Raw genomic sequence first — 27,236 nt, forward strand, 5'->3', positions numbered from 1 at the left:
GGCAGTTAGAGAAATCTGCTTAATTTTTCCATTCCTGCACACAGCGATTCTCACCAACAGCTGCTGCTCTGCCAGGATTTGTCCTCATGGCCCTGCCTGCCTCAGGCACTCATCTGAACTCAACCTGCACATTCTCTGACTTGCTCGGCATTCCTGGCATGCCTAGAATCACCTTTTGGCAAAGATGGGGAAAATAACACTGCTTTTGGCTAATGGTGTCAGTGCAGGACTTCCAGTTCCAGAGAGGGAAATGAGAACTGAAGGCCAAGAGCAGGAGCTGAAACCGTGGCAGAGCGAGGGCAGAGCAATGCCCTCGGCACAGCACTTGGCTCACAGCAGGGAGCAAGGACTTATCTGGCACAGCAGGTCTGGGGACACACAGCAAAGTCAACTGAGGGGCTTCAGGAAGGGACAGAAGGGGCTGCCACAGCAGAGCCCAGGCAGGCACAGTGCCAGGGACAGCCTGGCCAGATGTCATCCCTGCACCTGTCCCGGATGGCCAGGCCCGAGGAAGATGCAGGGGTGACAGGGGGATGAAGAGCAGGGCAGGAATGCTGTGCCCAAACAGGGCCACACATTGAGTCCACCAGTGCAGGTGGGGTGGTCACACCCCCAGGCACCCTGCAGACCCTCCCTAGGTGTTGGCATGACATGCCAGCAGCCAGGGAACCACCAGGGCCACTAAGCCATTGGTCCATCCGAGAGCAGAGTGATCCCAACCAGAGTCTTGCTCTGGTCTGCACCAGCCAGAGCGTGGACTGACTGCCCAGCAGTCGCCTTAAGTTTTGCGGGGGGTTCCTGTCTTGCAAAGGATTTTGTCCCAGCAGCAAATATGTTGAGGAGGATTTACAAGTCTGAGAACTTCTGGCAGGGTGTTTTTTTCTCTGCAGTCATTTTTTTGTCGTCAATTCATTGCAGCTTTGAATAAGCTTTGGATTCCCTGATCCTGGGTGTGATGGAGAAGCACTGGAAGAAGCCCCAGGCCTGGGTGGAACACGGGTGGTTGCCTGCCCCCACTGCCCCTCAGTCACAGGTCAGCAATGCAGAAGGAGGACAGGTGGGCAGCAGCACAGCTTGCCAACCCTGGTAGTCACCCCAGCCAAGTCCTAAACCCCCACGGAGCAGGGGCCACCCCTGGCACACAGCCCTGCAGCCATGGCCGGAGCCCTGTGTCCCAGCCGCTGGCACCGCTGGCTGTCAGTGACCTGGAGCAGCTGCTGGCACAGGCTGGACAACCAAACAGACTCATCTGAAACACACTGGGCCATTTTTTGTTGAGGCAGATGGACAAATACCAGGGACTGCAACAGCACAAAGCAGCCAGAGTTGGCCCTGGCTCAGATGTGAACCTGCACGGGGAAAAGCAGGACCACTGCCATCAAAACAGAGAAGTAATACAAATGTACAAGTTACAGTCATTTTCTGAGTAAAGCCTTTTCTGCACCTTTACAGGGTAGTGCTGCACACACCTGGGACACCCAGTCCTGGAAGGAAAGGCTGGCAGGGGCACAGGGAGAGGAGGGGGCAGCCAGGACCTCGGGGTGAGGGGGTTCTGTCTCTGCCAGACAGGAGGAAGTTCAGTGCAGGCTGGCAGGCACTGTCACGACAGCTCAACACAGAGCTGCCCCACATGCCTTTTGTAAGGGTTCTGCCTCCTTGAGCCACAGCTCTGCCTCTGTGAGCCACAGCTCAGGAGGTGCAGGGATGGGTGTCCATGGAGGAGGTGCCTGACATTTGCTGGTGCAGAGGAGCTCTTAGTGCCAGGAAAAGGTTGGCATGGTGATCCAGGGGATCCACTCATTGCCCTGGGTGGCTGAAGTGTCAGTACATCCCCATCCTAAACATTCATCCCTCAAAAACCCAGCATCTTGCAGCAGAGAAAAATCCTGTCAGGAAACATCTGCTCCACACACCTGGAGGAGAATTGGTGGCTGATGTGTAGAGGAGTCCCTGCAGTCCCTGTGCCCCGATGGGGACAGGGAAGTGTTGCACACCACAGCAGCTCTGCAGCAACGAGTTTAGAGGTCTGTCCTTCATCTCGAGTTCCTTGGAGGAACCCCTCTGGGTTAAGGTGCAGAAAATAGATGTTTAAAAGGCACTGCAGGAGAGGGGGAAAGCTCTCTCCTTTTTCCTGAGAGAAGCAGCTGTAACCCAGAGGGGCATCTCCTCACTTGCACGCTGAGCAATGCGGCGAGCGGGTGACTCAAAGCCACTTCCCCTTTTCCTGCTCACGGTCCCCCCGGTGAGTGCTTTGGTAACAAACAAAGCACATTTCGGTTCCTCCGGCAGCCCTCTCTGACGTTCCTGAAACCCAGTGACTCATCTGTAAACAAGCTGAGGGCAGAAACAAATGAAACCTCCCATCAGAGCACAAAGCAGGACCTTGGTGTGAGCTGCCCCAGCAGCCCCGCGCCCGCTCTGCTGACCCGCGCGCCACACCAGCCACGCACCCCGCACCCGAGCAGGCATCCCACACCCCACAATGAACCCCACACCCCTGCCAGGGACCCCACAGCCCCGGCACACACCCCACACCCCGACACACACCCCACACCCCCACAACGAACCCCACACCCCGTCACAGACCCCACACCCCCACAACGAACCCCACACCCCGGCACGCCCCCCTCCCTCCCCGCCCGCCTGCCCCTCGCCGGCCCGGCTCAGAGCCGCCCGGGGCCGAGCCGGAGGCAGAGCGGAGCACGACTCAGACCCCGCGGGGATCACAAGGATGCCCTGCCCCGGCCTCCTCCCCAGCACGGCGCTCGCTCTGTGTCAGGGCCCGAGTGGTGGCACATCTCCCGCTAGACCAGCTCGATCCAAGCCCCGTCCAACCTGACCTTGAATGCTTCCAGGGGTGGAACACCCATTCCTCCAAGCCTTCAGTGCCTGCGGGGTTTTTGCCCACACTCACCTTACCAGAGTAGAAGGAAGGAGAGAGGAGCCATCCTCTGCAGGACACAAACCCTCAGGGACCCGGGAGCTGGCTCCTCTCCTGTGCTACCAGCTGTGCACCAATGGCTCCTGGGGAGTCGGTTTACCTACCAAGATAATGAGGAATTATCCCAAACCCTCCACCGAGCGATTTCTAGTGAACACCTCTCCCCAGGTGACAGCCCGTGGTGTTCTGCTGCCACCGAGCCGGGATGCAGCGGCCAGGGCACAGCACCCACCTGGCTCACAGCGGCAGCTCCTCCTCCACCCAGGTGTGCTGGAGAAGGGTATTTCTGGGAAACAGGAATTTCCCAGGCTGCTGGAAACGCAGCACTGCTCTCCCGTGCGACAGATGCCCACCCGGCGCGGCGGTGGCCAGGGGATGGCAGCCGATGTTCACCGATGACCCACCGGCTGCTGCCGTTCCATCGGGATCCGCTCCAGAGCCCCGACTGCCCGGCCACAACCAAACCCGCACAGCCGGCACCGTGGTAATGCCGCCTTCCCGGAGATGTGCAGGGACCAAAGAGCAAGAATTCACAAGTAATTGCTGTAATACAATGGTCTTTTTAAGGAAAAAAATAAAAGCCCACAGTTTCTTTCAAAAGCCACAAAAGTTTCTTGGGTCACAGCGTGGCAGATTTCATTTTGACATGCCTGAAATTCAAATAAAACCTGATTTAAACCCCCAGATTGTGGCTATGTCAGGGGGATTTTCAAGCACACAGACTAGCACTGAGGTGCTCAGGGTGAGCAGGTCCCACTCAGGTTTACACCAACAGCTGGAAGAAAGAAATGCAGGGAGTGTTGTATCACAGGGAGCTCAGTCAGAGCTCACACGGCCGTGGGTGCAGAGCCCTGAGGGAAGGTCCCTACAGGTACAAGCCACCAGCCCTTCTCTGGGAAGGCTGCTCAGTGTGGGAGAGCATGGGCCATGTCCCAGGCAGGGAGGCAGGAGGGCACAGGGAGTGCTCCAGCTCAGCACCAGGGCCTGCAGCTGTTCTCACCTCAGCCAGAACAAGCACAGCTGGCAGCAGGAGCTGGGTGTTCGTGTGTCACCGTGTCCAACAAACACCAGGACAAGCAGGTGCCAGCAGGAGCAGAGCTCTTGCCCCAGGACTGCCCACCAACACTGCAGCCTGAGAGGGGTGTTGGATGCCCCTCCAGGCAGGACTTATTGCTCATTTTGCCACACGTCGGCCAGGAACAGTGATGGGAAGTCGAGGAAGCAGTGGCTGGCAGGAACATGCCCATTCCCAGTCCCTGCAGAACCTTGGGAGCCCTGGGAAGCATCCTCCAGCCCAGCACAGCCAGGAAAGGGGCTGGGGGCACATGCTGGCAGAGGAGCTTTGGTTCAGTTTGAAACCTCCAACATCTACAAGTTACCTGGAACAGGCTCAACCCTTCTGCCCTCACAGAAACAATTTTACACTTCACAGGAACGCCAGGGCAGAGTACACTGAATTTATTAAAATAGCCACGTCTTCCCCGAAGTATGTGGGGTGAAAAATCCGCGTACAAAATACAACAGCTAAACCATTATTTACATCCAGGCAGCTGCAATATCAAGCAATAACTTTAGCAATAGTTTTAAAAATAACTCTGTAGTGTACACAGATCATGTATTTCACAAGACGAGGGTTGAGCACTGCACCACTCTACTTATTTCAGAAATATTACAATGTTCCAGGTAAAATATTAATGCTTCTTTTTAAAACAGACAACTCAGGAAGTGGTTTGCAGATTGACAAAATATGACACATTTCTCTTTAGGAACTGAGAACAGCAGCAGGTTTAGACACAAACGTCACAGCTACATTCAAAATACATCTAGTCCATTCATCCAAAAATACATTCAGTGTAAGCTACAACTTATTGCACATTTCTTATATTCTGCAGAAATATATTGTACCTCAGTCTTACTCCCTGTACATTCATAAACTGTTCTGCCTGTTAGAGCAGAACTTGGATGTCTGTCCCTAAAAGCTTTTGGGGGATTGGGGTACCACAGCCCATGGGGATGCTCCCTGGAACCACAGACACACAGCTCAGGGCAGGGCAGGACTGGCTCCTGGTGCTGCTGGGAGGGGCTCCCCAAGGACACCTCAAGAACAGCCCCAGGACAGCCTCACAGGAGGGTGGGTTGGGCCATCACCTTCAGGAACACAAAAATGAGCTTGTTCCTCTGTGCCTGTGAACCCTCTGGCCCCCAGGACCCCCCTGCTGGGGACAGCCCCCAGGACCCCCCTGCTGGGGACAGTCCCCAGCCCACCAGTGGCACAGGAGCTCTGGGCAGACAGGGATTGAGAGAAGAACGTGGCCTGCTCAGAGTTCAGACCTGTTGTAGGGACTGGACATATTTCTAAATAAATTTATCTATAACTCCTGAATTTATTACCAAGAAAAGAAGTGACATAGCAATGACTAAAATATTGTAGGGTTCATTATAGGGTTACACGAGGGAATGACCTTGGTTAAGTGCAAATAATAAAAGTACCAAAGTGCAGAGGAGATTACAGCCTGAATTTCTCGAGGGGTGTCTGGGGGCAGCAGCTCAGGAAACACAAAAAAATTCGGTGCTCGAGGAAACATTAATTAACTTTCCCTTTCAGTCCATAATCCCTGCATTAAGCTTTAGGTTGTTATTAGAAGCAAACTATAAAATATTAGTAACTCCTTTCAACTAGAAGCATCAATTAGGAGAGGCTGAATGTGGTGATGGGGTTTGAGCATCCTTGACCTTGAAAATTTTTATGAGTTTAAGAACTTGTGCTTTAAGTGAAGATTAGCAGGAACATTGTAACCTCTGAGGAAACCTAAGCCTCCCTAAACCGCACAGAACTGTCTTGGCATAACCTCTGTACTTAAACTGGAACTGGACAGATCCACATGGAGGGGAAAGGCCACTAAAACAATGGTTCTTTGGGGTTTTTTTTAAAGAGTGTAGAGTTTGCAAACATTTCAGAGCTCAATACAACATCATCAGCCCTTGGTTCGGTTATGTTTTAACTCTGGATCACCAAAATACACACTCACCTCTCAACAACAAAAGAAAAAAGAAAAGCAGTGCAAAAATACTGAGTTAGGTGAAACGCCAGGACAAACAGACCATAATGTCTGATACCACGAGGTATGTGCAGGGAAAGGGTTAAAGTATTCCTGGGGCTGGAGCTGTGACCTGTGCAAGGGAGTTGAGCCTGAGAATCCTCCACCCACACCTCCCAGCCAGGCCCAAAAGGGTCTTGTTCAAATTATAGGGCTGAACAACAACCTTCAGAGACTCCAGAACAGCAACTGAAAACTGAAACCCTTCTCCCACTCAAAAAAAAAGTATCTTCAATTGTTCCTTTTTAAGATAAGGATTTTTTTTTCAACTTATGTACTACAAGAACAAACGCTGGATCTTAGGTTTGCAAATATTTTGATACCCAAGTCAGCATCATGCTTTGGATCGTGCTAAAATTACTCCTCAAACAGCCTAGAAAGTCACATCCACTGAGCTCTACGGGGTAGTTCATGTAGTTGAAGCACATAAGAATTAAATCACAGAGTGGCTTGGGTCAGAAGGGACCTTAAAGCCCATCTCATTCCCTTCCCTGCCATGGGCAGGAACACCTTCCACCAGACCAGGTTGCTCCGAGCCCCGTCCAATCTGGCCCAAATCTCTAAAACACCTTTGATTATATCTCAGAAACCACACTGGAGAAAAATCTACCAGCAATTTAAGGGAAATATTCTCCACTGCTCAGCTCCAGACCACAGAAAGACCTGCATTATTTAACACAAGGACCTGTGCAAACAGGTAAATTGCATCAGAGCCTATTTACGGGCAATTAACAGCCATAAAGGATCCACAGTGCCCTGGAGATGTGTGTCAGGAAGAAACCCAGAGTGCTGATACTACAGACCACCCCACTCAGTAAAACAGTTTAACCTGTTTTTCCCTGCAACAGTTTCAATTAAAGAGATTTTACCCCAAAGATTGATCTGACACACTGTGATCAGCCAACAACTGACATCCACGGAGCTGTGTGGGCCACACAAGATTTTTGCAGAGCTCTGCTAGTCTGGAAACATCTTTGGGCTTAATTTCCATGGACCAGCTGAATTTAAGGATTTAAAGAACCATATGATTATGAAATGTATAATTTTGGCTATTAAAAATATTAGAATACTGTATTCAAATACATGGGCCATGGAGTGGGGCAGAAGCATCAGTTCACAAAATGCCAGAACATCAGTTAATTCTGATACAACACCTCACTTTGATGGCTGTGGTATGATCAGAGATGATAATACTCGTCACCAGCCTGGTGCTGTTACAGAATTCCATAAGAAACCTCTGAAAAGGCTGTGTTGGCTTTTGTTAAAGCTTCCTCCAACACATCAAAAGGCACTAAAAAAATGTTACCAGTGATTAGCAAGATATTGTTAAAAATAAATATTTTCTCAGTCTAGGTAGAATTTCTCCCACTTTATCCCTATGTAACTAACGGAAAAGTATTGCCTTTATTATTTTTTCTACAAACTGTTAGAAAGAAAAGTTATCCCTTGGTCGATCTGTTCAATGAACAAATAGAGTAAAACAACTCAAATCCTAACCATAATATTGTATGTGAAACCGAGACAATAAATATAAATGTTAATAGAGAACTGACTCGATGGTTTTGTTCATAAGGTACATGCTTAGTGGAATTTCCATCTTTTTTAATTGCTTTTACTGATAGCCCCTTTTCAGATTCTTGCATAAAAATAGGTAAAAAGCCGGGTTAAATTTGGTCTTTTACTTGGTTTGGGGACGGAACATGAGGGTTTTTTCGCTAACAGCTTTAACCAACACCAGACATTTCCAGGGCATTTGGGGTCTGACGAGGATGAAAAGTGCAACAGCAAAAGGTATTTTTACACTGTTGTGATGCTTTAACCTCCTTCCTGTGACTCGCCTGGTGTCCAGTTTACCCACAAAACCAGAGTGAGTCATGGACTTGCTGCATCAAACCCGAACTCGAGTCCCAAGCTGCCTCTTCCCGCGGCCGAACACGACGCTCGAGGCCAGCGCTCTGCTCCGGGCACTGCAATACTGAACCACGTTATCTGAGGTAGACCAGAAATAAAAATACTATCACACGTGGAAAGGTGAACGGCAGAATTCCTTCCCGTCTCCTGGCGCGGGGAGGTCGGTCAGGCTTTGGAGTCCTCCTGCAGGCAGAGCTGCGAGACGGTCTTCTTGACGCGCAGTGCGGTGAGACGGGCGGCGCCGCTGCCGTGCCAGCACTCCCGCATCACCCGGCCCATCACCCGCAGCGCCTGCACACAGACACACAGTCCACTCCAGCTCCTCGCCCTGCACAGGCCCAGCCCCAGAGTCCCACCCTGTGCCCCAGAGGATCAGCCAAACCCTCCTGGAGCTCTGGCAGCCTTGGGGCTGTGCCCGCTGCCCTGGGGAGCCTGGGCAGTGCCCAACCAGCCTCTGGGGGAAGAACCTTTCCCTGGGATCCAACCTGAGCCTGCCCTGACACAGCTCCAGCCATTCCCTGGGGGCTGTCCCTGGTCCCCCCAGAGCAGAGCTCAGTCCCTGCCCCTCCTCTGCCCCTCCTGATGAAGTTGTAGACATGGGAGCAAACAACAGGTCAGGAGTACAACCAGCACCTCCCGCTCTTTGTTTCGCAAGTGCAATACAGGAAAATAAGGTGCAGCTCTCTGACACAGTGACACAACAGCAGCAGCGTTAGTGAAGATCCATGTTTAAGAGAGCTGAGCACTTGGTGCAAAGAGCTGACCTGAGAGCTGAAGGAGAGCTACACATCTGAAACATCTAAATTCAGGAGAGGCTGGGCACCCTGTCTCTCACTCAAAAATTCTGCTTTAATTTAAATTCGAAAATATAAATAATAAAATAAAACTAGAAAAAATAAACTAGAAACTAAATTAAACTAATAATAATAAATAAACTAAATTAAACTAAATAAACTAAAATAAACCACAGAACTGGTTTTACCTCACAGCTTTGCCACTGGTTTGGAATATTCGGTCTGAGTTTCTGCTCACAGACAACCCTTCTCATGTCTTCTATTGAAGGATCAGAAGGCACAACGTCGTAGTAAGGCAACTGGTATTCCTCAGTGATTCCTAGGGAACATTTATTGCAGAGGTAACACAAAATACAAAGTACCTGCTCCACAACAAACTCTAATTGTTTCTACAAGCAATGAGAGAGAACAGAGGAACTTTCAGGGCCACCTTGCACAGCGGCTCCATGACATCTTCTGTCCCCACTTAGTGCCACAGTAACTGGGAGTGCTTTGGTTTTACTGAAGATAAAAGTGGTGCAGATCACAAAATGAGCTACAGCCAGCACTGGGGTCCCCAGAACAGGAAGGACATGGAGCTGCTGGAGAGAGTCCAGAGGAGGCCACGGAGCTGCTCCAGGGCTGGAGCCCCTCTGCTCTGGAGCCAGGCTGGGAGAGCTGGGGGGGTTCCCCTGGAGAAGAGAAGGCTCCAGGGAGAGCTGAGAGCCCCTTGCAGGGCCTAAAGGGGCTCCAGGAGAGCTGGAGAGGGACTGGGGACAAGGGATGGAGGGACAGGACAAGGAGGAATGTGTTCAAACTGGTTTAGATGGGATATTGGGAAGGAATTCCTGGCTGGGAGAGTGGGGAGGCCCTGGCCCAGGTTGTCCAGAGAAGCTGTGGCTGCCCCTGGACCCCTGGAAGTGTCCAAGGCCAGGTTGGACGGGGCTTGGAGCAACCTGGGCTGGTGGAAGGTGTCCCTGCCCATGGCAGGAGGTGGAATGAGATGAGCTTTAAGGTCCCTTCCAACCCAAACCAATCCAGGATTCTGTGATGGTATGAAAAGGCATCTCACCTCCAACGCAGCACCTCCGAGCTATCTCCCAGTACACCAGCCCCAGGGAGTAAATGTCTGCACGTTTGAAGGACTCGAAGATGTTCGTGTTCATTGTGTCGTCCAGGATCTCAGGAGCCATGTACCTTTGGAGCACACAGGAGCAGTTTAGTACCTACAGAAGGCCACGGTTGCCCTGCCATGTGCCAGGGCCAGGTGACCCTTCATGGCACTGGAGCCATGCCCTGACCAGGCCCAGAGCAGGTGGAGTGACCAACACACGATGTCCGTGCCAGAGCCACATCCCACGTGGGACAGGGAGCTCCATTCCATGGGAATGGCAACCACCTTCCCGTCCCACCCAGCTGGGGTGGAGGGACAGGGTCTGCAGGACCCCCGGCCGATGGCAAGAGTGGAGGGGACATCAGTGATGGAGGGGAGGGCTGGGAGGAGCCATCCCCATGGAGTGAGCCCGTCTGGTGGCCGGCAGTGCCTGACCCACCTCCTGGTGCCCACGCGAGGGTTCTGGGGGATGTCGATGGTGTTGAGCACCGAGTCGTGCTTCACCGCCAGGCCCAGGTCGGCGATGGCACAGGTCTCGTTCCTCTTCACCAGGATGTTCTTGGACTTCAGATCTCGGTGTGCGATCGCTGGCTTCCCTGTTCACAGTGAGAGAAACCACCTCCAATTTTGATAAGAACAGTGTGGATTTTAATATGATGAGCAAGGATGTAAAACCAGTTTTATTCAGTTTTGTTACTACCCCCTACAGAAACACTGAAGCCTATTTTGAGCAAGCAAAGCTCTGCTAAATGCTGTCGACTTCAAAAGAAAACTTTGATGGCATTTTTGTTTCAATATCTGTATTTCAAGAATAAAACACAAGAAAATAAATTGGAAGTTCACCCTTCAAATTAATTTAGAAAATTACAGAATCATGGAATGGCTCGGCTTGGAAAAACCCTCCAAGATGATTGAGGCCAACTGTTCCCATGGCACTACCAAAGCCACCACTAACCCATGTCCCCAAGTGACACATCTACACAGCTTTTAAATCCCTCCAGGGATGGTGACCCCACCACTGCCCTGGGCAGCTGTGCCAGAGCTGGACAGCCCTTTTAGGGAAGAGGTTTTTCCTAATTTTTCCTTCATTAGCACTCATTTGTCTTTAGCACAGCTGTTCCCACAGCTATCCACTTAAAGCCACGGATGAAGTGCAGACAGTAGAAGTGGGAAGGTCACATCCCTGTTCCCCTGCAGCTCTCACACACTGTTTGGTGTTAACAGTTTGGAAAACGCTTCATGATTCCACGTCACCCATAAATGTTTTTGCAAACAACACTGAAGCACCTTGCAATACTCGAAGGACAAGCGGGAGGGAAGCACTTGCCTTGCGTGCCGACGATCTCCATGTGGAGGTGGGCCAGGCCACTGGCCACGGACAGCGCCAGCCTGACCATGCCCTCCACCGTCACCGTGCCTCTGTTCAGGTAGTCGAACAGGGAGCCCTGCTCGTGGTACTCGGAGACAAGCCAGAGCTGAGTCCACGTCCCGTTATCTACCCGGAGGAAGCAAGGTTATTAAAAACACTGTCTGGGGAAAGCCTTCCCGTTTTGAGGAATGTAAACAAGCAGGTGTGCCAGCCACCCCACCGGGAGGGAGCTCAGGACAGCGCACGGTTCGAGGCGGTGCTGCAGATGGGGGGCAGCGAAAGCTATTCTGAGACAGACACTCGGGATTTAGCATCAGTTGGGCTGGAAAGGTCTTTAGGGTCGTTGAGTCCAACCACTAACCCAGCACTGCCAAGGCCACCACAGGGAACCCCAGAATTATGAGGGTTGGAAAAGCCCTGCAAGAGGACGGAGCCCCCGCCGCCGCGCCCGCCCCGTACCCTTGTTGTCGGCAGCGATGAAGCCCAGGATGTTCTCGTGCCTCAGCATGACTGTCTGGTAAATCTCTGCCTCCCGAAACCAGGACCGCTCATCTCTGGAGGAGAAGATTTTCACAGCCACATCCTCCCCGCACCACTTCCCACGCCAGACTTCGCCAAACCGGCCTTTTCCTACGATCTCCTGCAGGACAATCGTCCTGGCGATGGTTCTCTGGACGAGCAGGGGCAAACCTAGTTAAAAGGAGAGACAGGTACTTGGGAACCAGCTCAACTGGGATCTTCAAATCCCAACACTGCCCTTTCCCAGTGAGCTGCACTCATGGCTTTGTTTTCCAAGACTGCCAGGGGAAAATCCTCTCCCCACTAATATCTCCCCAAATCAGCCTTTTAGATGTTACTTTTCAGTGTCCATATATTTAAAAAACATTAAAAAGCCCCAATAAAAATTAAAAAATAGGCCTGAACTATTCCACTTGGTTTGATAGGAATTGTAGCTGTCCTACAGTCAATTAGCTGCTTCCCTCTGACTGATATTTTCAAAAATAAAGATAAATTATCATAGCAGCTCCACTGTCCTTTGCCAGCCATAACCTCTACCTTGTTTGGTTTGATCCTGTGTTTTCTGGGGACTTAAAATAATTATTAATTTTTATATTTTTTTAAAATCAAGACAGCCTTGATTTTGGCTGAAATCAGATCAAATTGCACCACTGCTCAGGGCTCTGGATCAGCACAAGTCCAGCCCTGTTCCTGGCTCGGGGATGGCTGGGAAGAGTTAAAACTTTAGGGTAAATAAAGCCAAAGTCTACTCATTATAGCTGTGAAAAAGTGTTAGGGAAAAACAACAACTTAATCCTCAGAGGTAGCAGCTCATGGAAATAAAGTCAACTGAATTAGGCACCATTCTTACATTTTTTACTTATAAATAAAAGCAAGCACAATCTACATACTTTTCAATAAAAGCTGTAGTTAGGGAAAGCTGGGCTGTGCACCCCAGATGTGCCACTGGCCAGATGAGCTGGAATATATTAATTCCACCTCATTTTTGTGTTTCTTTGGTTTAAAAACTTCTCCATTGCAATGGAGGCATCACAGTAGACTGGATATCAGAAACAGGAAAAATGTTAGAAAGGTGGACATTCTGCTCAGAAAAAGAATTTTGGGTAAAGTTATTTCGCAATAAAACACTAACAATTTCAGAAGCAGATCCTGACTCAGGTGAGTTTAGTACCTTTCCTTATCAGCCAGCAGCACTGGGTTTCACACTTGAATCTGATTTCCGAGCTCGCTCTTTTAGCTCTTCCATTCCAACAAAGAGCAGAACTTTTGCAGTTCGACAGAAGAGGAGCACACGAAGCCCTGTCACTGCTGTCAGGGGTGGCCACGTGCATCGGCCCAAAGCCCCTCGGCGTGCAGGGCACCCCACGTACCAGAGCCAGAGCCGGAGGTGGTCATGTCATAGATGAGATCCCTCAGCGTCTTCCCGGAGCTCACCAGGTTGCCCTCGGACAGGGGCTCCTCCACGTTGGGCGGTTTGTGGCCGCGGCGGGCGCGGCGCCGGCGGCCCCGGGAGGTGCACACGGCCAGCACTGCCACCAGCACCAGCACACACACCGGCACTGCCACCGTCACCGCCAGCACCACGGGCCTGGGGCCGGCCCTGCCCGCGGACTCCGACGCTGTGGGGAACACAAGAGCGGGGTTGGAGCAACACGTCAGGGAGGGGCTGCGGGGGGATGGCGTGGCAGGGTCAGAGATGGCCCACAGTCGTCCTGGCCATGAGACAGATCCCATTCCTGTAAGACATGGAGTCCTTCCCCACACAGGGGAAGCTTGGCCTCTTGATCACCACCCAACACCACCGCCTCAGATCATCCCATCCCATCCCATCCCATCCCATCCCATCCCATCCCATCCCATCCCATCCCATCCCATCCCATCCCATCCCATCCCATCCCATCCCATCCCACTCCTCAGGGAAGAGCAGAGGACACTCTCAGCAGTGCACAGCCGGGCAAGGGGCTCAGTGTCCCAGACTGGAGCAGTGATGGTCCCTGCTGCCAGCACAGTGACCAGCATTCCCACTGGAAAGCACCTGCCTTGCCAGCCTGGCCATCAGCTCCAGTGGGAATGGTGGGTGCCAGATGCCAAACACCAGCAGTGTTGGGGGAACATCCTACAGCTGCAGCTCCTGGTCCTCCTCCTGCTCCTGCTGGGAGCCTCGGCCACAGCCCATGTCACCTTCGGCTGGAGAGTCCTCCCACCTCCTCAGCATGGGCTCTGCAGCAGCCCCTTCTCACAGCGTGTGGTCACCGCTCTCCTGTACCCCTCCCAGTCCTTCCAGCTCCTTCCTTCCCTTCCCTCCTTTCTGCAGCTCCCTCCACTCCAGAGCAGCACTCTTTCTAGAAGAAATACCTCAAAAACCAGCACTGTGATTTCTGTATTATAGTCAGGGCCATCTTCAACCCTGACCCCGTGCACCAAACGGCCCGTGGCCAGGACCAGCACTGCACACACCCCTCAGGGGTCGAGGGGCTCCCCACAGCTCAAACCACACACAGGGGAGTGACAAACACCACAAACACAACACATACCCCACGCCCGGGGTGCCCTTAAAGGCCACACCAGAGTGGTGACATCCACAGCAGTTGGGCAAGGTCATACTCTTGGGGAAATCAGACAATCCCTCAGGACCACCCAAAGCCAGCAAAACAACACCATTAATCCCATTTTGCAATCCTATTCTGAATGTACTGTTCATTGACTGACTAACCAAGAATAGAAGCTGACACACGTTGCCATGTGTGAACCAAAGGCAGCACATCTGGCAGTGCTCAGCACTTTCACAACATGGAGTAGTTATGGTCCAAGTTGTGTAAATAAAATAGTACTTATAGGCAGCAAAAAAAAAAAAAGGAAGGATTTTTTTTTCCTCTCCAATGGAAAAGACATTCTCACACACAGCCACTTACTTTTGATTCATAATGAGCACTTTAAGGTTTCCAAAAGCCCTGAACTCTGTATGTGCAAGTTTCTAGGCTACTCAGGGGGGCAAATTACATGTTCTTTCCAAGGCAGTAAGAAAATCTATTGCGTTAATAGGGGTCTCTAGTCAGCTCTACAGAATACTTTTAAACCATTTCAAAAACACACAATTTGGGCTAGAGCCCAAAATTAAGTTTCTCCAGCTTCCACCATGACTACAGACCCCACTCACAGGGGAGTGGGGGCAGAGATCACAAACTCTGTCTCACAGATCTTAAATATGGCCCGAAAACCCTGTGAGACACAAGTCTACAACTCAAAGAGCCTTCTGGATCTGACCCACAGCTGCTCAAAGCAGCCTGTTCCACGCTGAGGGCACGAGGCGAGCTCTGCAGAGAAAACGAGAGTGAGGGATGTGCAGGGCATGGTTTATCAAAGGGAGGTCCCTCAAGGCAGCAGCACACAGAGCGTTTTCTCAGCCCTGTTGTGGCATCCCACTGACAGGGGAAGCTCACCTTGAGCTGGAGCAGAAAGTATCCCAGTTAAACCAGTAGAAGCCCAAAAAGGAATCTGGGTTAACACATTAAAAAAAACAATTACAGCAAACTCATCCTGCACTTTGAGACTTTCTCCTGCTAATGCAAAATACTGCAATGAAATCCCTGCCCACAAGAAGGAGGATATAAAAAGCAGAGATCCAGGTTGAATCTGTCCTTAAAGATGTGTACTTTCAGACATTGTAAAAACAAACAGACAAAAACCAACCAAACAAAGAACAAACAAAAAAACCCAACTCAAATGAACAGCCAGTTCCTGTCCTCCAGGGCACCAACCAGACCCTGCTCTGACCAGGCATTGCCACCTGCAGCTCTGCCACGGGAATTCAGGCACCAAAGCACACACACTGCCCTTTGCCCCCCGAGATCCTCACCCTGTGGATCATCTCCCTGTTTCCCAGGCACTCCTGGTACCTTCACAACAAAACCCCTTGGTAATTACCCACAGTCACAAAGAGTTACAGAAAAAGAGAGAGAGGCACACAAACCACATTGGCACTGTTACATTTCTGACTGGCATGAGTTCTCCCAAATGTTTAGAGCAAAGGGCTCAGGGTAAGAATTCAGTCATTTTGGGGGGGGGGGTACTGAAATACAAAACTAGAGGGTTTGCAACTGCCAGTTGAAGCACTGGGATGACAGATGTGCCTCCACTGGTCCTCCAGAAATAGCAGCTTTAACCTAAGACACCAGCATTCCAGCTTGGAAAAAAACCAGCATGGTGCTTTATTTCTAGAGCATAATCACAATTAGGGTGTCCCTTCTGCAGTCAACAGAAAGAAAAACACTTAAATAATCCTTATTCCTACCCCATAGGACGGGTAAGGTTGGGTACCAGGGTTCAGCAAGAGGTGACAATGGCCAAGCTTGCCCTCCTGTGTTTATATGACATAGCAACAGCCTTTCAAATTCCATTCAGAACTATACAATAGCAGCTTAAATTGAAATTATAACTGTAAATTATGTATTACTTTGTACATTTTTACCTGTAACATCTCTCAGTAATGCAAGTAGAAAAATGTATCCACTGATAAAGTAGTATATTTTACAGGTTTTTCAAAAAAGCCTGGATTAAACACAAATCTTGGGAAGAAGAGTCAAAAACATGAAACCTAAAAATAGTATAAATATTTATTTTTAAAAAGCACTGAATCAACTTCATTACACAACTTTGGACCCGGCAGACTCACACACTGCACATTTTCCATCGTGTGTGGAGATGTTGGAGGCTGGAAGGCCTCAGGCAGGGCAGAGGCTTTGTTATTCCCTTTGAGACCCCAGATAACAGCTCCTGGCTCCTCAGGATTGCTAATTCACTGGTGGTCAGATACCATTTTACCAACATCCAGCCTAGTGCCAGTTCAAATCACAAGCTCCCTGAAGATAGTCCAGCCCACAAAACCTGTGAGGTTACAAGTTCTCTTCAGACACTTCATAGAAACACAGAATCATGGAATCACAGAACATCCTGAGTTGGAAGGGACACATGAGGATCACTGAGCCCAACTCCTGGCCCTGCACAGGACAGACCAAGCACCCCACCATGTGCCTGAGAGCACACCTTGGCATCCTCCTTTCATCTTCATGTTTAGCGCCCATGGGACCCAAGGGCAGTGTGTGGGAGACCTTTACAAGATGCAAGAAATTCCCTCTCCCCCAGAGCTGCAGTTTAGATTTTCCTATCTGAAACAAGCTGGGAGAAAACCAGCTGCTGTTTTACTGACAGATCAAAGCCCCCATGAGCTGGCTGCCCTGGCCATGGCCCCTGCCCAGTGTGTCCCCACCCTTGGGTGTCACAGCAGCGCTCACACGGCACTCACCGAGGGGCAGGCGGAGGGTGATGTTGTTGCAGAAGTCGGTGTAGCAGCACTCGGTCTTGGTGATGTTCTTGGAGCTGTGGCAGAAGACCTGGGCGTTGAGCTCCGGGAGGGACACGCAGGACTTGACCACCTCCTCGCGCCCGTTGGTCAGCATGACCGAGGCCCAGCACGCGCCCTCCGTCTGGCAGGTGAAGTTGGTGTGTTCACACAGCTGGCACACGCACTGCAGGCCTGCAAAACAGGGGCCAGCGGTCAGGAGAGGCCCCGGGACAGCAGAGCCCCGGGACAGCAGAGCCCCGGGACAGCAGCCCCCCATGGCCCGGCCCCACCAGCTGGCCGAGCACGAGTGCCCCGGGGGAGCTCCACACGGGGCCATGCTGGCACTGATGTCTGCAAACGGGCTCCTGGGCTACAGGAGGAGGGCAGTCCCAGGAGATCCCCAGCAGCACAAGTCCCCAACACTCACGTGTGACAAGTTTTTTAATCTTGGCCCCAGGGAATTTTACAGATATCATCTGTCTTGCTTGGTAGAGAAGACTGACCACCACAAGAAGCAGTTCCTGTGAAAGCTGCCTCTTGCTGAGCTGGAGAGACAGAGGTTTGGGTTTATGTTCTCAGCTCTCACCACTCCAGACAACACCTCGGACAATGCTGAGGACAAAGACAGGGGCACAGGCTCCGTTTGACCTGTGCATTTAGACACAGCCACATTCATTGTGTACCAAGTGTTAAACACTACCAGGTTCCTGGTGAGGAAGTTGTTGCTGACTCCCAGTGACACAGCCCCATCCCAGCCACCTGCCCACACCAGCACCACCCCACCCTGCCAGAGCTGACAGAGTGAGAGCACCGAGCTGGGGGATCACCAAGACGCAGCCCCCGGCACCCCACGATGCACACGGGCAGAACGACAGACCCTTCCTCCCCATCCTCCTGAGATGGGGCACCCTGTCCAGGCACCCTTCCTGGGTCAGCTGTAACTGCCAGGCTGAGCCCTGCTCTACCTAGGAGAGTAGTTTTATCCATAAACCCATTGCTTCTTTGGGACAGGGGGAGGGGGGATGAAACGAGGGTTTCTTTCATTTCAGCATAACATAGACTTGAAAAGTAAAACATGGGTTAGTGGTGGGCTTGGCAGTGCTGAGGGAATGGTTTGGCTCAATTATCTTCGAGGGCTTTTCCAGCCCAACCCATTCCGTGATTGTGTGATCTCAGAGTCCCTGGAGGAGCACAGAAGTCCTGACAGACCTCAGCATGACCCTGATTTCTGTTTCTGTGACACTGTTTTCTTTACAACCATCTCCATCCTGTGCCAGCCTTCTCAAATCACAGCTTGTGGCATTTATCTTCAGCTTGGGCCCACAACAAACTCCCTTGGCACCATATGTCCATGTTTATCCTGGTGAGGGTGTGGCAGGAGCTGCTGCCTCAGCTCTCCCTTGGCACCAGAATGAGCACCATCTATCACCCCCAGCACAGCAGCTGAATCTCCCTTAAAGACATTACCCTGCTCCTAGAAGAGCTGCCAGGAGCAAGACTCATCAGATTCAAATAAATTAGAGATCTAGCAGGAAGAAAACAGACACATCATCACCAAAACTGCAAAATAAATGCATTATTGAGGAAAGGAGTCTGATATTGTTGCAAGTGTCTTCGAGGATTCAGACACGTCATTACGCTGTTTTTCTCTCCTTCTCACAGCCTAAAAATAAAATAGGAAATTATGATGTCATCCACAGTGGATAACTGACAGATTTATCCATATTCCGTATTTTGCAGATTGCTTCAGAGCAGACCTGATCAAAAAACTGTCCCTGCATGTCCTGAGCACCTCCAGGGTGGCTCCTCTGAGCCCTATGAACATGAGAGAGATGAGGATGGCTGAAGGGCTCTGTATCCTCACCCTGACCAAGCCAAGACAGTCACTGCTGGAATGATAAGGCTCTGCATCACTAAATGCTGCCCTCACAGAGGGGAAAAAAATCCAGGAAAACTGTAGCTAAATTTATTCAGAGACAAGACCAGAGTTGGAGTTTTGGGAAAGATGAGATGCTTTCTTCCCAGAAGATTTACACAGATCACTTTGAATATAATTCTACAAAAGTAGAAGCCCCGGGTTCCCCAGATACCTGCCTGTGCTGCTTACTGACTTCTCGTGTAGAAAAATGGATAGAAATACCAAACCACATACCCTGACAGTGTTTCCAAGAGCATTTGTGTCCTTCCAGAACCCTTTGCTAATAGAGCAGAAAGATTATCTTATATATAACTATGAAAGGATGGGTTTCTTGCACCTGTGCTACTTCAGCTGACTCCCCACTGTGGAATCAGAAGAGGAGCCTGGGTCCTTGTGAACATGCCCTTGGGAAGATCCATGCTTTTCCCTTGGGAAGATCCATGCTTTTCCCACTCCCCATCCTGCTGAACAGGGGAGGTGACAAACCCCATCAGCTCTCACCCAGTGTCACACCCCTGCTGTGCCCCACCCGTGGCTCCTCAGACACCCGTGCAACAACTCCAGCTCTGCCAAGCCTGTATCCCCATCCCTGTGATATGCCCAGGGACACAGCACCCCCCAGAATTTGTGCCTTATCTGTGCTGCTCCACCAGGAAAGCCTCAGTACTGCTCCTGGTTATTCATGACAACTTTCTCCATTGGAAAAACTTGCCCATGTATAACCCACCCCTTCCCAAGGACAGTCCTGGCAGTTCCATCAGTGATGCACCACCACAGGAGGAAAGCTGGGACTCCCACCATCCCAGAAACCAGGAATGGAAACCAGGAATGACTGTGAAGGAGCTAAAGGAAAAGGGTCAAAGGGGCAGGATGAAAATGTGCTCCTGAAGTTTCAAAATAAGTCACTCAATCTGGTAATGAGCACAACTCCTTTATTTACTCAAGCACAACAATTTCCTTAAAACATTCCATTCTCTGTTAAGAAATTAGGAGAAAGTGAACGACTGAAATTCTCCACGGCTGCAGAGACCTATGCCAGGCACCCAAACCTGGCCACCAATGGTCCCAGTTCTCCGAGCATGGAACTCTCCAGCAGTCATAATAAATTTGTCCTGGCCTTCCCCAAAACCCAGCAACCCCAGTGGGACCATGGGCGGGTTGTCCCACCGGGACTGGCTGCGGAGCCGAGGCAGAGCCAGGGCAGAGCAGGACAGGACACACCGTGGGCTCCCTTCCACAGGGACAGGAGCTGGGACAGGCTGAAGGACAGAGGTGTGCAGGGCCACATCCCTTCCCGTGGGCAGCTGGCACTCCACAGGACCCCACAAACAGCAGGAGAAACCAAGAGCCAGCCGAGGTGGCAGGGAAGGATTCCCACATCAGCAGACACACAAGGAAAGCAATTTTTGGATACAGGGACCCCAGGAACAGGTGTTCCCTGGGTCTGGCATTTTTGAGACATAAGTGGTTTTCAAGGATGGTTTTTCTGCTGTTATTGCCATAGAAGCTGAGACTACACACCAGATTTTTGGATGAGCCCCACTATGAATCAAGGACAGCATGACTTGCTCTTCAGAGCAGAAAATAACCTGCCTGACTTACCTAAAAAGCAACATTTTCTGCCTTTTAATTTTTGGTGCAACTGTCAGAAAACACCCAGGACAGGCAGACACATTGTGCAATGACCTTGTAGAGCAGGAAGAATGGAACCAGCCCCCAATTCCCAACAAACCAGCACAAAGGTGCCAACAGAAGATAGTTTTGGGTGCTTCCATCCCTTTTCTATCATGTCAGCTTCAGCTACGTGAACCACTAGATAGCTAAGGAACAAGAATGATCCTACATGTGAACAGCAGATGGAAGAACAGGATCTTAAACACCAGCTTCATGAAAGTAGCAAGCAATTAAAACATGTGGGCAGTCACAGTGCAACCTTAAAGGTTAAATGGAAAGAATTGAGTGTACAGCTGGCACAAGGTGACTGATCCACAGGGCTGATGGAAAGAACCAAAAGCTCTGGGGGAGCAAAGCCAGACCCACTCAAGGTTCTACCAGAAACCTTGTGTGCCAGAACCACACAAGATTCTACCTTCCAACAGACTTTTTTGCTACACAGATTACCAGGGCATTAATCTTCCATTAAATCATAATCCAGCACTACCAACCATAACTGAAGTAGAGCATTTAAAAATTAAATCAGAAAGCAAATATCTAAATGGCCCTGCAGCAACTAATTGTCTTTCTGGATGGAGCTTGGAGCAACCTGATCCAGTGAAAGGTGTCCCTGCCCATGGCAGGGGGTTGGAATGAGATGGACTTTGAGCTCTCTTCAAACCCAAACCAGTCTGTGATTCTGTAATGGGAGGAAGGGCTGAATATCCAGAACATTTCCATCCTTGATCATTCTTTACTGTGATTCTATATTGTGCCTTCTAGATACACTTTCATTTTATTCCCAAATAAGAGATCTGGGAATTAACGTGCGTGTGGGCTTTCCACACTGCCTGGTCCCCTTCCTCAGGTGCAGACCCGGTGCCAGGACACAGCTGCCCCCAGGCCACCTTTGCTGGGCAGGGACCTTCCCACACCTCAGGACACACACCTGGACCTGACTGACCGGACACTTCACTCTTGGGAGGGTTCCAGGTGACAAAAGTTTCACTGTTGAACAAAGGGGCTCAAAGGAGACCCTAAAAACTACAGATTGGATGCTCCCCATTGTCCAGCCCGTTGCTGGTGATGGAGCCAGGAAAAAAACTGGAGCAGGTGCTGGTGAAGGTGCCACAGGGTGGGTGTGGGTCTGGTACAGGCCCCTGCTCTCCAACTGCTGGGAACTGACCACGGGAAACTCTGCTGCCACCAGGCAGAGCCACTCTGATCTCTACCAATGTGTCCCGTTTGTCTGGCAGCAGCTGAGGGACGAGGCAGAGGGAACCAGCAGCCACATGGTACCAGGCTGTGGTACAGGAACAGGGGCTCAGTGCTGCTGAGGGAGGGGAAGCAATAAGAAAGCAAAAGGGGTTGCTGAGGATAGAAAAAGTAGGACTGACTTCAGAGCATTGCAAAGCAATCTTACCATGGAATCACAGAATTGTTTGGGTTGGAAAAGCCCTCTAAGACCATCCCCCAGCACTGCCAAGGCCACCACTAACACACATGCCCAAGTGCCACATCTACACAGCTGTTACATCCCTCCAGGAATAGGGACCCCACCACTGCCCCATCCTGAGGGATCAAAAGCTAGAGGAAAGTCAAATCATACAGGAGAACAAAGAGCTTCAACTGTACATGAGCAGTGACCAGTCCACTATCATCCCTTCCCCCCTGGGAACAGAGGGCTGTGCCTCCCTGGGGAGCACTGGAGAACTCCTCAGCTCACAGAGGAGACACCAGGAAGAGATCCAGACCTGTTCTGCCTTTGGGATCAGTTCCCCTCACCTGCCTGAAAAAGGCACAGGAGAAGTAGGAGTTGCAGGACAGATAGCAAGAGGGACCAGGCATAGATTGAGAAACTGGGCTCACATGCCAAAGGCAATTCTGGAGGTGTGAAGATTCTATAAAAAACCATAGATAATATTCAGAAGATGAATGGAGGCATCTCATTTCCCACTCACTCGAAAGCTCCTGGGCAGCACAGACATCACTGGCAGCACATTTGCAAGGGGCAGGAGGAAGCTCTCCTCACCACCCTCTCCTCACCACCCTCTCCAACACTGCACGTGCAACCCCCTGGGATAAAGCACGAGAGTATCCAACAAGTCCTGAACAATCCCACATGTGCACAGAGGTTTCCAGAACCTGCCACGGCTGATGACAGAAGCAACAGCTTCCACCTGAGAGCCCTGAGCCCCACAGCTGCCCATTGCATCCCACCCTCCCTCCTCTGGCATCTGCCGGGGTGGTAGTGGTGGCTGGGGGTGACAAAGCCACCTCTATGCCACCCACACCCCACTCCCATGGGCACAGAGGGATCCGTCTCCAACAGCCAGCCCCAGACACGGAAGCAACAGTGTGTCCCTGACAAACTTATTCTTTTGTAACACATCTCTTCAGAAGAGGAAAACAGAAAATTGGGCAATGACAGATCTTAAAAAAGACCAAAAGTAATAATTCCAGAAGTTAAGAAAATGTCTTAGAATGAGGGACATCACAGAGTTCCAGAAATTTCATTACTTACAAAAACATCTGGGGAGTGATTTTATTAACATGTGCAAGTATCTTCATTTCAGACAACAGATACTTGGGTGCTCAAACTCCCCATCGTGGAAGAGCTCAGCAGCCCTGGCAAACCCCAGCAGGCAGGAGCTGAGGCCAGGCACTGAAATTAATATTAGCAGGGCAGGGAAAGGGCAACGACACCCAGAGAAATTACTTTTGTTGGAATAAGCTGCCAAAGGACATTTTAAGCCTTGAACAGGTGAGGTACCCTTGGAAAGATTTTGCTCAATGAGACATGAGCAACACAGCAAAGCACTGGGAGTGCAGGGATTTTGTGCAATACAGCACATGCACAGAGCTGAGGAAGAACCTGCTGGTCCCAGTCTGTGAGGGGCTGAGGGTGCAAACTCCATGGGGAAGCAGCTGAGATAACACAGGGCTGACAGCTCTTACTGATTCCAGGTCTGGAATAGTTTGCATAAGAGAGTTCCCAGCACTGAAAGCTCTTAAAGTCACACCTGAGCAGAGTTTGACAAGGAATTTTTCACCCAGACAGTCACCCCGACTCTCCCCCCTATTGCCACACATCTGCCTGTCTGGGCTGTACACACCCCCCACGCCTGAGCCGGGCTGTGGAACAGGGTAAGAAGACCCTGCACTGCACCCCCAGAGAGCAAAGCAATGCAAGATTTTATATAAATACCAGTCAAAGGCAATGTGATTCATTACTGCTCTGGACACTCTGTAGAGGGGAGAGGTGATGGCCACGGCACTGGCAACGCTCCGGCTCAATTCAAGCACACCGGGGGAAAACAAGGGCTGCACGGGGCTGCCTCTTTCTGGGATTCACTCCCAAACCTGGATACTGAAAATCCACAGAAGCAAGAAGAGCTCGATGGAGCAGGTTTTACATCCTGGGAAGGTACCAGAGATTTACCAGATGTGCAATACTACACAGAAGTACTTCACACCCCACCAGCTGAGCTTTGTTCCTTCTCCCTGTCCAAAAGCAGGGATTCTAAAAGCAACTGGATGGGGCAGCGGGCACAGCCCCTCCCCGCAGCTCGAGGCTGGGACCTCCTCTCTCTGCAAGTGTGTAATGAGCATCACACCAGCGAACTGCTCTGGTGAAATCACAGAGAGAAAAGTAAATTGGAGCAAACCCAAGAGAAAAACTGTAAAATGTTCTGTTGGTACACTGCCTCTGGAACCGCTGTTTGCAGGCGCTGAGACCGCGCGTTTGGGTTTTAAAGGGACGATGGAGGGGAGGGAGAGTCCCACAGCACCTGCCGCGTGAGGAAGGAACCTGCATCGGAAGGACCCGGACGCCGCATGTTCCTCACCCTGCCCGGAGCCCCCCGAGGGGCCGGGAGCCCCGTCCCGCCCGGGCTGCGGTGGGACGGGATGGGGCACGGGCACCGCACGGCACCGCACAGGGGCCTCTCACGGGCACCGACGCCGCTCGGTCTGAGAATCTGCCCCCGAGCAGCGGCGCCGCCGGAGCCCCCCGGGGCGGATCCCCCGGGATGGCGTGGGAAGCCGCAGGGATCAGGGACTCGGCGCGGGGCCGCTCCGATAAGTCCCCGCTGACCCAGTTCTCGGTCGGCGCGGCCGCGTCGAACGCACCGAGAGCCCGAACCCCCCCGGCCGGCGGTGGGCACGGGGGGAGGCACACGCGGGGTCCCGGCGAACGCGCGTCCCGGTGTCCCGGATCCGCTCCCGGAGGCGCTCGGGCCGTACCTGTGCAGAGGGACACGGCGGCGCCGAGCAGCGGCAGCGCCGCCCGCAGCGCGGGGCCGGGCGGGTCCCGCATGGCCGCGGGAGCCGCGTCCTCCTCCCGCGCCGGAGCCGCTCCGGGCCCGCCGGGCCCCGCCGCCCGCGGCTTTAGCGGCTGCAGCGGGGAGGGGCCCGGCCCGGCCCCGCCCGGACCCCCCGCCCCGCTCCGGCCCCCACGCCCGCCGGCTCTGCCGCCCCCGGCACCGGCACAGCGGGCCGGGCGGGGGTCCCGGCCGGGCGGGGGTCCCGGGGCAGCCCCGGGCCGTGCCGAGCCCCCGCCCCGCTCCGCCGCCCCCCGGGAGCCCCGAGCGAGCCCCCGGCCGGCTCAGCGCTCGGACTGAGCTCCGCAGCCTCGGGGGTTCTGCCCGCGGGACACGGAAAACCGGCCCACAGCAACGACGATTTTTAATCGTGGGGGTTTTGCCAAAACCCCCTCGGTGGCTTTTGGCGTCCGCCCCGGGGCTGCGCCGAAACCCCCGCGAACAGCAACGTGCTGAACTGTTCGCAGCGTTTCTGCAACACCTTGAATGGTTCTAAACTGAGAGAGATTTAGATTAATTGTTAGGAAGAAAGGCCCTGGCACAGGTTGCCCAGAGAAGCTGTGGCTGCCCCATCCCTGGAAGTGTCCAAAGCCAGGTTGGATGGGGCTTGGAGCAACCTGGGCTGGTGGAAGGTGTCCCAGCCCAGGGCAGGGGGTCGAGCTGGATGGAATTTCAGGTCCTTTCCAGCCCAAACCGTTCTGGGATTCTGTGCTTACTCCTTCACAAGCAAAAATCCTCTGACTAAATGCTTTTTGAAAGACGACAGATTACCCCACCATGGGACGGACACAGCAGAGGTGAAACCCAAGTAGTCTGGGATTCAGTGGCTGTTAAACAGCATCAAAAAAAGCTGCTCTTGTACAGCCTTTTTTCCTTTTTTTAGTCCAAACACATCAAGAGAAGGCATTCAGGACTTCCATGTCACTCCATCCTCAGTTAAATGTGGTGGGAATTAATACAACTTAGTGCAGTGAAGTCCAACGTGACTATTTCACAGCAGTCTCTATGGGTGTATGTTCTATTGGACTGAAACACAACACAGCAGCCTATTGCACACCTCACTGTTAGGAAATACCTGCCAAGATCTAGTAAAAAATACAAAAATTTGGGTGTCAGAGCAATATAACAACAGAGGAAAAATTTGCAACTCCTTCCGTTCTGAAAGCCCGGGCTGGTAACTGCTCCCTGCCCACGTAGCTGTACCTGCTCAGCCATCCATTACTTGCCAAGTACCTGTTAAGCTGCATATTACTTGTCTGGAGATCCCAGCTGGCTCTGGGAATGCCAGGAGAGAACATTGGATCCTCAGCAGCACCCAGGCACTGCTCATGCTGCTGGCAGATCAGACAAACACAGCTCTGCTCCTGCAGATCCGTGTTTTCTTCCTCTCCTTCTGAAGACTTTCTAACAATTCACTTCATTTTCTCAGTGCTACTAGAAAATGTAAACATAACTCATTCAGACTCTGGTTGACAGCATGGAATTATCCTGCTTTTCTGGGTGAAGGAAGACATAGAAGTAGGAAGTATTTAATTGAAGTAGTTAAGGTTGTTCTTTAGTGTAAGAAAAAATGTATAGAACACATTAGCTCATCCTCTGCAGAAGTGATGAAAGCAGTATCTCCTGCACTTGTCAAGAAGGAGAATCAAAGTTTATAGAAAGGAAAAAATACATCTATTAATCAAAGCTTCTAGAAAGAAGTGGCTCTGGGATTTGGGGCTGCAAGGTGGCTTAGTCATTGTGTAGTGCCAGTTTTTAAATCCAGCCCACTTATACCCTTGTTTGCAATATTCCCTTTTTATTTAGGCTGTCAGGAATCTCCTCTGGGCTGGAGCACAACACAATCCTGCCCCCCTCCTCTGGACACCTGTCCTGCTGTGGCAACAAACAGTCCAGCACTAAGAGACAGGTTTAAACACCAACTAAGCACCAGCTTGGAGATACAAGCCTATTACACTATTTTATATATTCCTGGTAGAGTAATGGACGGATGGACTGGGTAATTCTGGTGACTGGAGACTTGTTGTGAACAGCAATGTTGCAGACACTGGCAGGGCACAGCTGGAGCATTTTATTTGGGACCTCACTACACCTCTGCTGGAAGCTGTGAGACTCATTGCCACAGATCAGTCCATATCAGTGAGAACACAGACATTGGCATGTGTTCAAATTAAATACATGACAGTTTTCTCCATTTCCCCTCTCATTCCCACATGTACTATAGGGGAAAAGCATTGCAGCAGAGCACGGATCACACTGCTCTGTCCCACCTCTGGG

At 51.5% G+C, this 27,236-nt stretch overlaps 1 protein-coding gene across 2 annotated transcripts; it reads right to left on the reverse strand.

Moving 5' to 3' along the window:
- Positions 1–5,069: 5,069 nt before the first annotated feature.
- ACVR1C (activin A receptor type 1C) lies at positions 5,070–24,955 on the reverse strand. Of its 2 annotated transcripts, none has more exons than XM_032693830.1 (9): positions 24,883–24,955; positions 17,028–17,258; positions 13,096–13,344; positions 11,666–11,896; positions 11,165–11,332; positions 10,277–10,433; positions 9,796–9,920; positions 8,933–9,063; positions 5,070–8,028 (listed from the first exon to the last, which is right to left on the reverse strand). In XM_032693830.1, the coding sequence occupies exons 1-9, from the start codon at positions 24,953–24,955 to the stop codon at positions 7,912–7,914; spliced, it is 1,482 nt and encodes a 493-aa protein (XP_032549721.1). In that variant the 3' UTR covers positions 5,070–7,911. The 2 variants fall into 2 exon arrangements, with proteins under 2 accessions (XP_032549721.1, XP_032549720.1); XM_032693829.1 differs by having other exon boundaries at positions 7,925–8,241.
- Between the last annotated feature and the right edge of the window lie 2,281 nt (positions 24,956–27,236).

The sequence above is a fragment of the Chiroxiphia lanceolata genome, chromosome 7 (assembly GCF_009829145.1).
Source record: "Chiroxiphia lanceolata isolate bChiLan1 chromosome 7, bChiLan1.pri, whole genome shotgun sequence".
In the NCBI taxonomy this organism is placed as follows: Eukaryota; Metazoa; Chordata; class Aves; order Passeriformes; family Pipridae; genus Chiroxiphia; species Chiroxiphia lanceolata.

Coding starts and splice junctions, on each gene's coding strand:
- ACVR1C (XM_032693829.1), bottom strand. CDS start 24,955: ATGCGGGACCCGCCCGGCCCCGCGCTGCGGGCGGCGCTGCCGCTGCTC. Junction 13,345..17,027: donor CACCCTCCGCCTGCCCCTCG/GTGAGTGCCGTG, acceptor TGTTCCCCACAG/CGTCGGAGTCCGCGGGCAGG. Junction 9,921..10,276: donor CCTCGCGTGGGCACCAGGAG/GTGGGTCAGGCA, acceptor TGTGCTCCAAAG/GTACATGGCTCCTGAGATCC.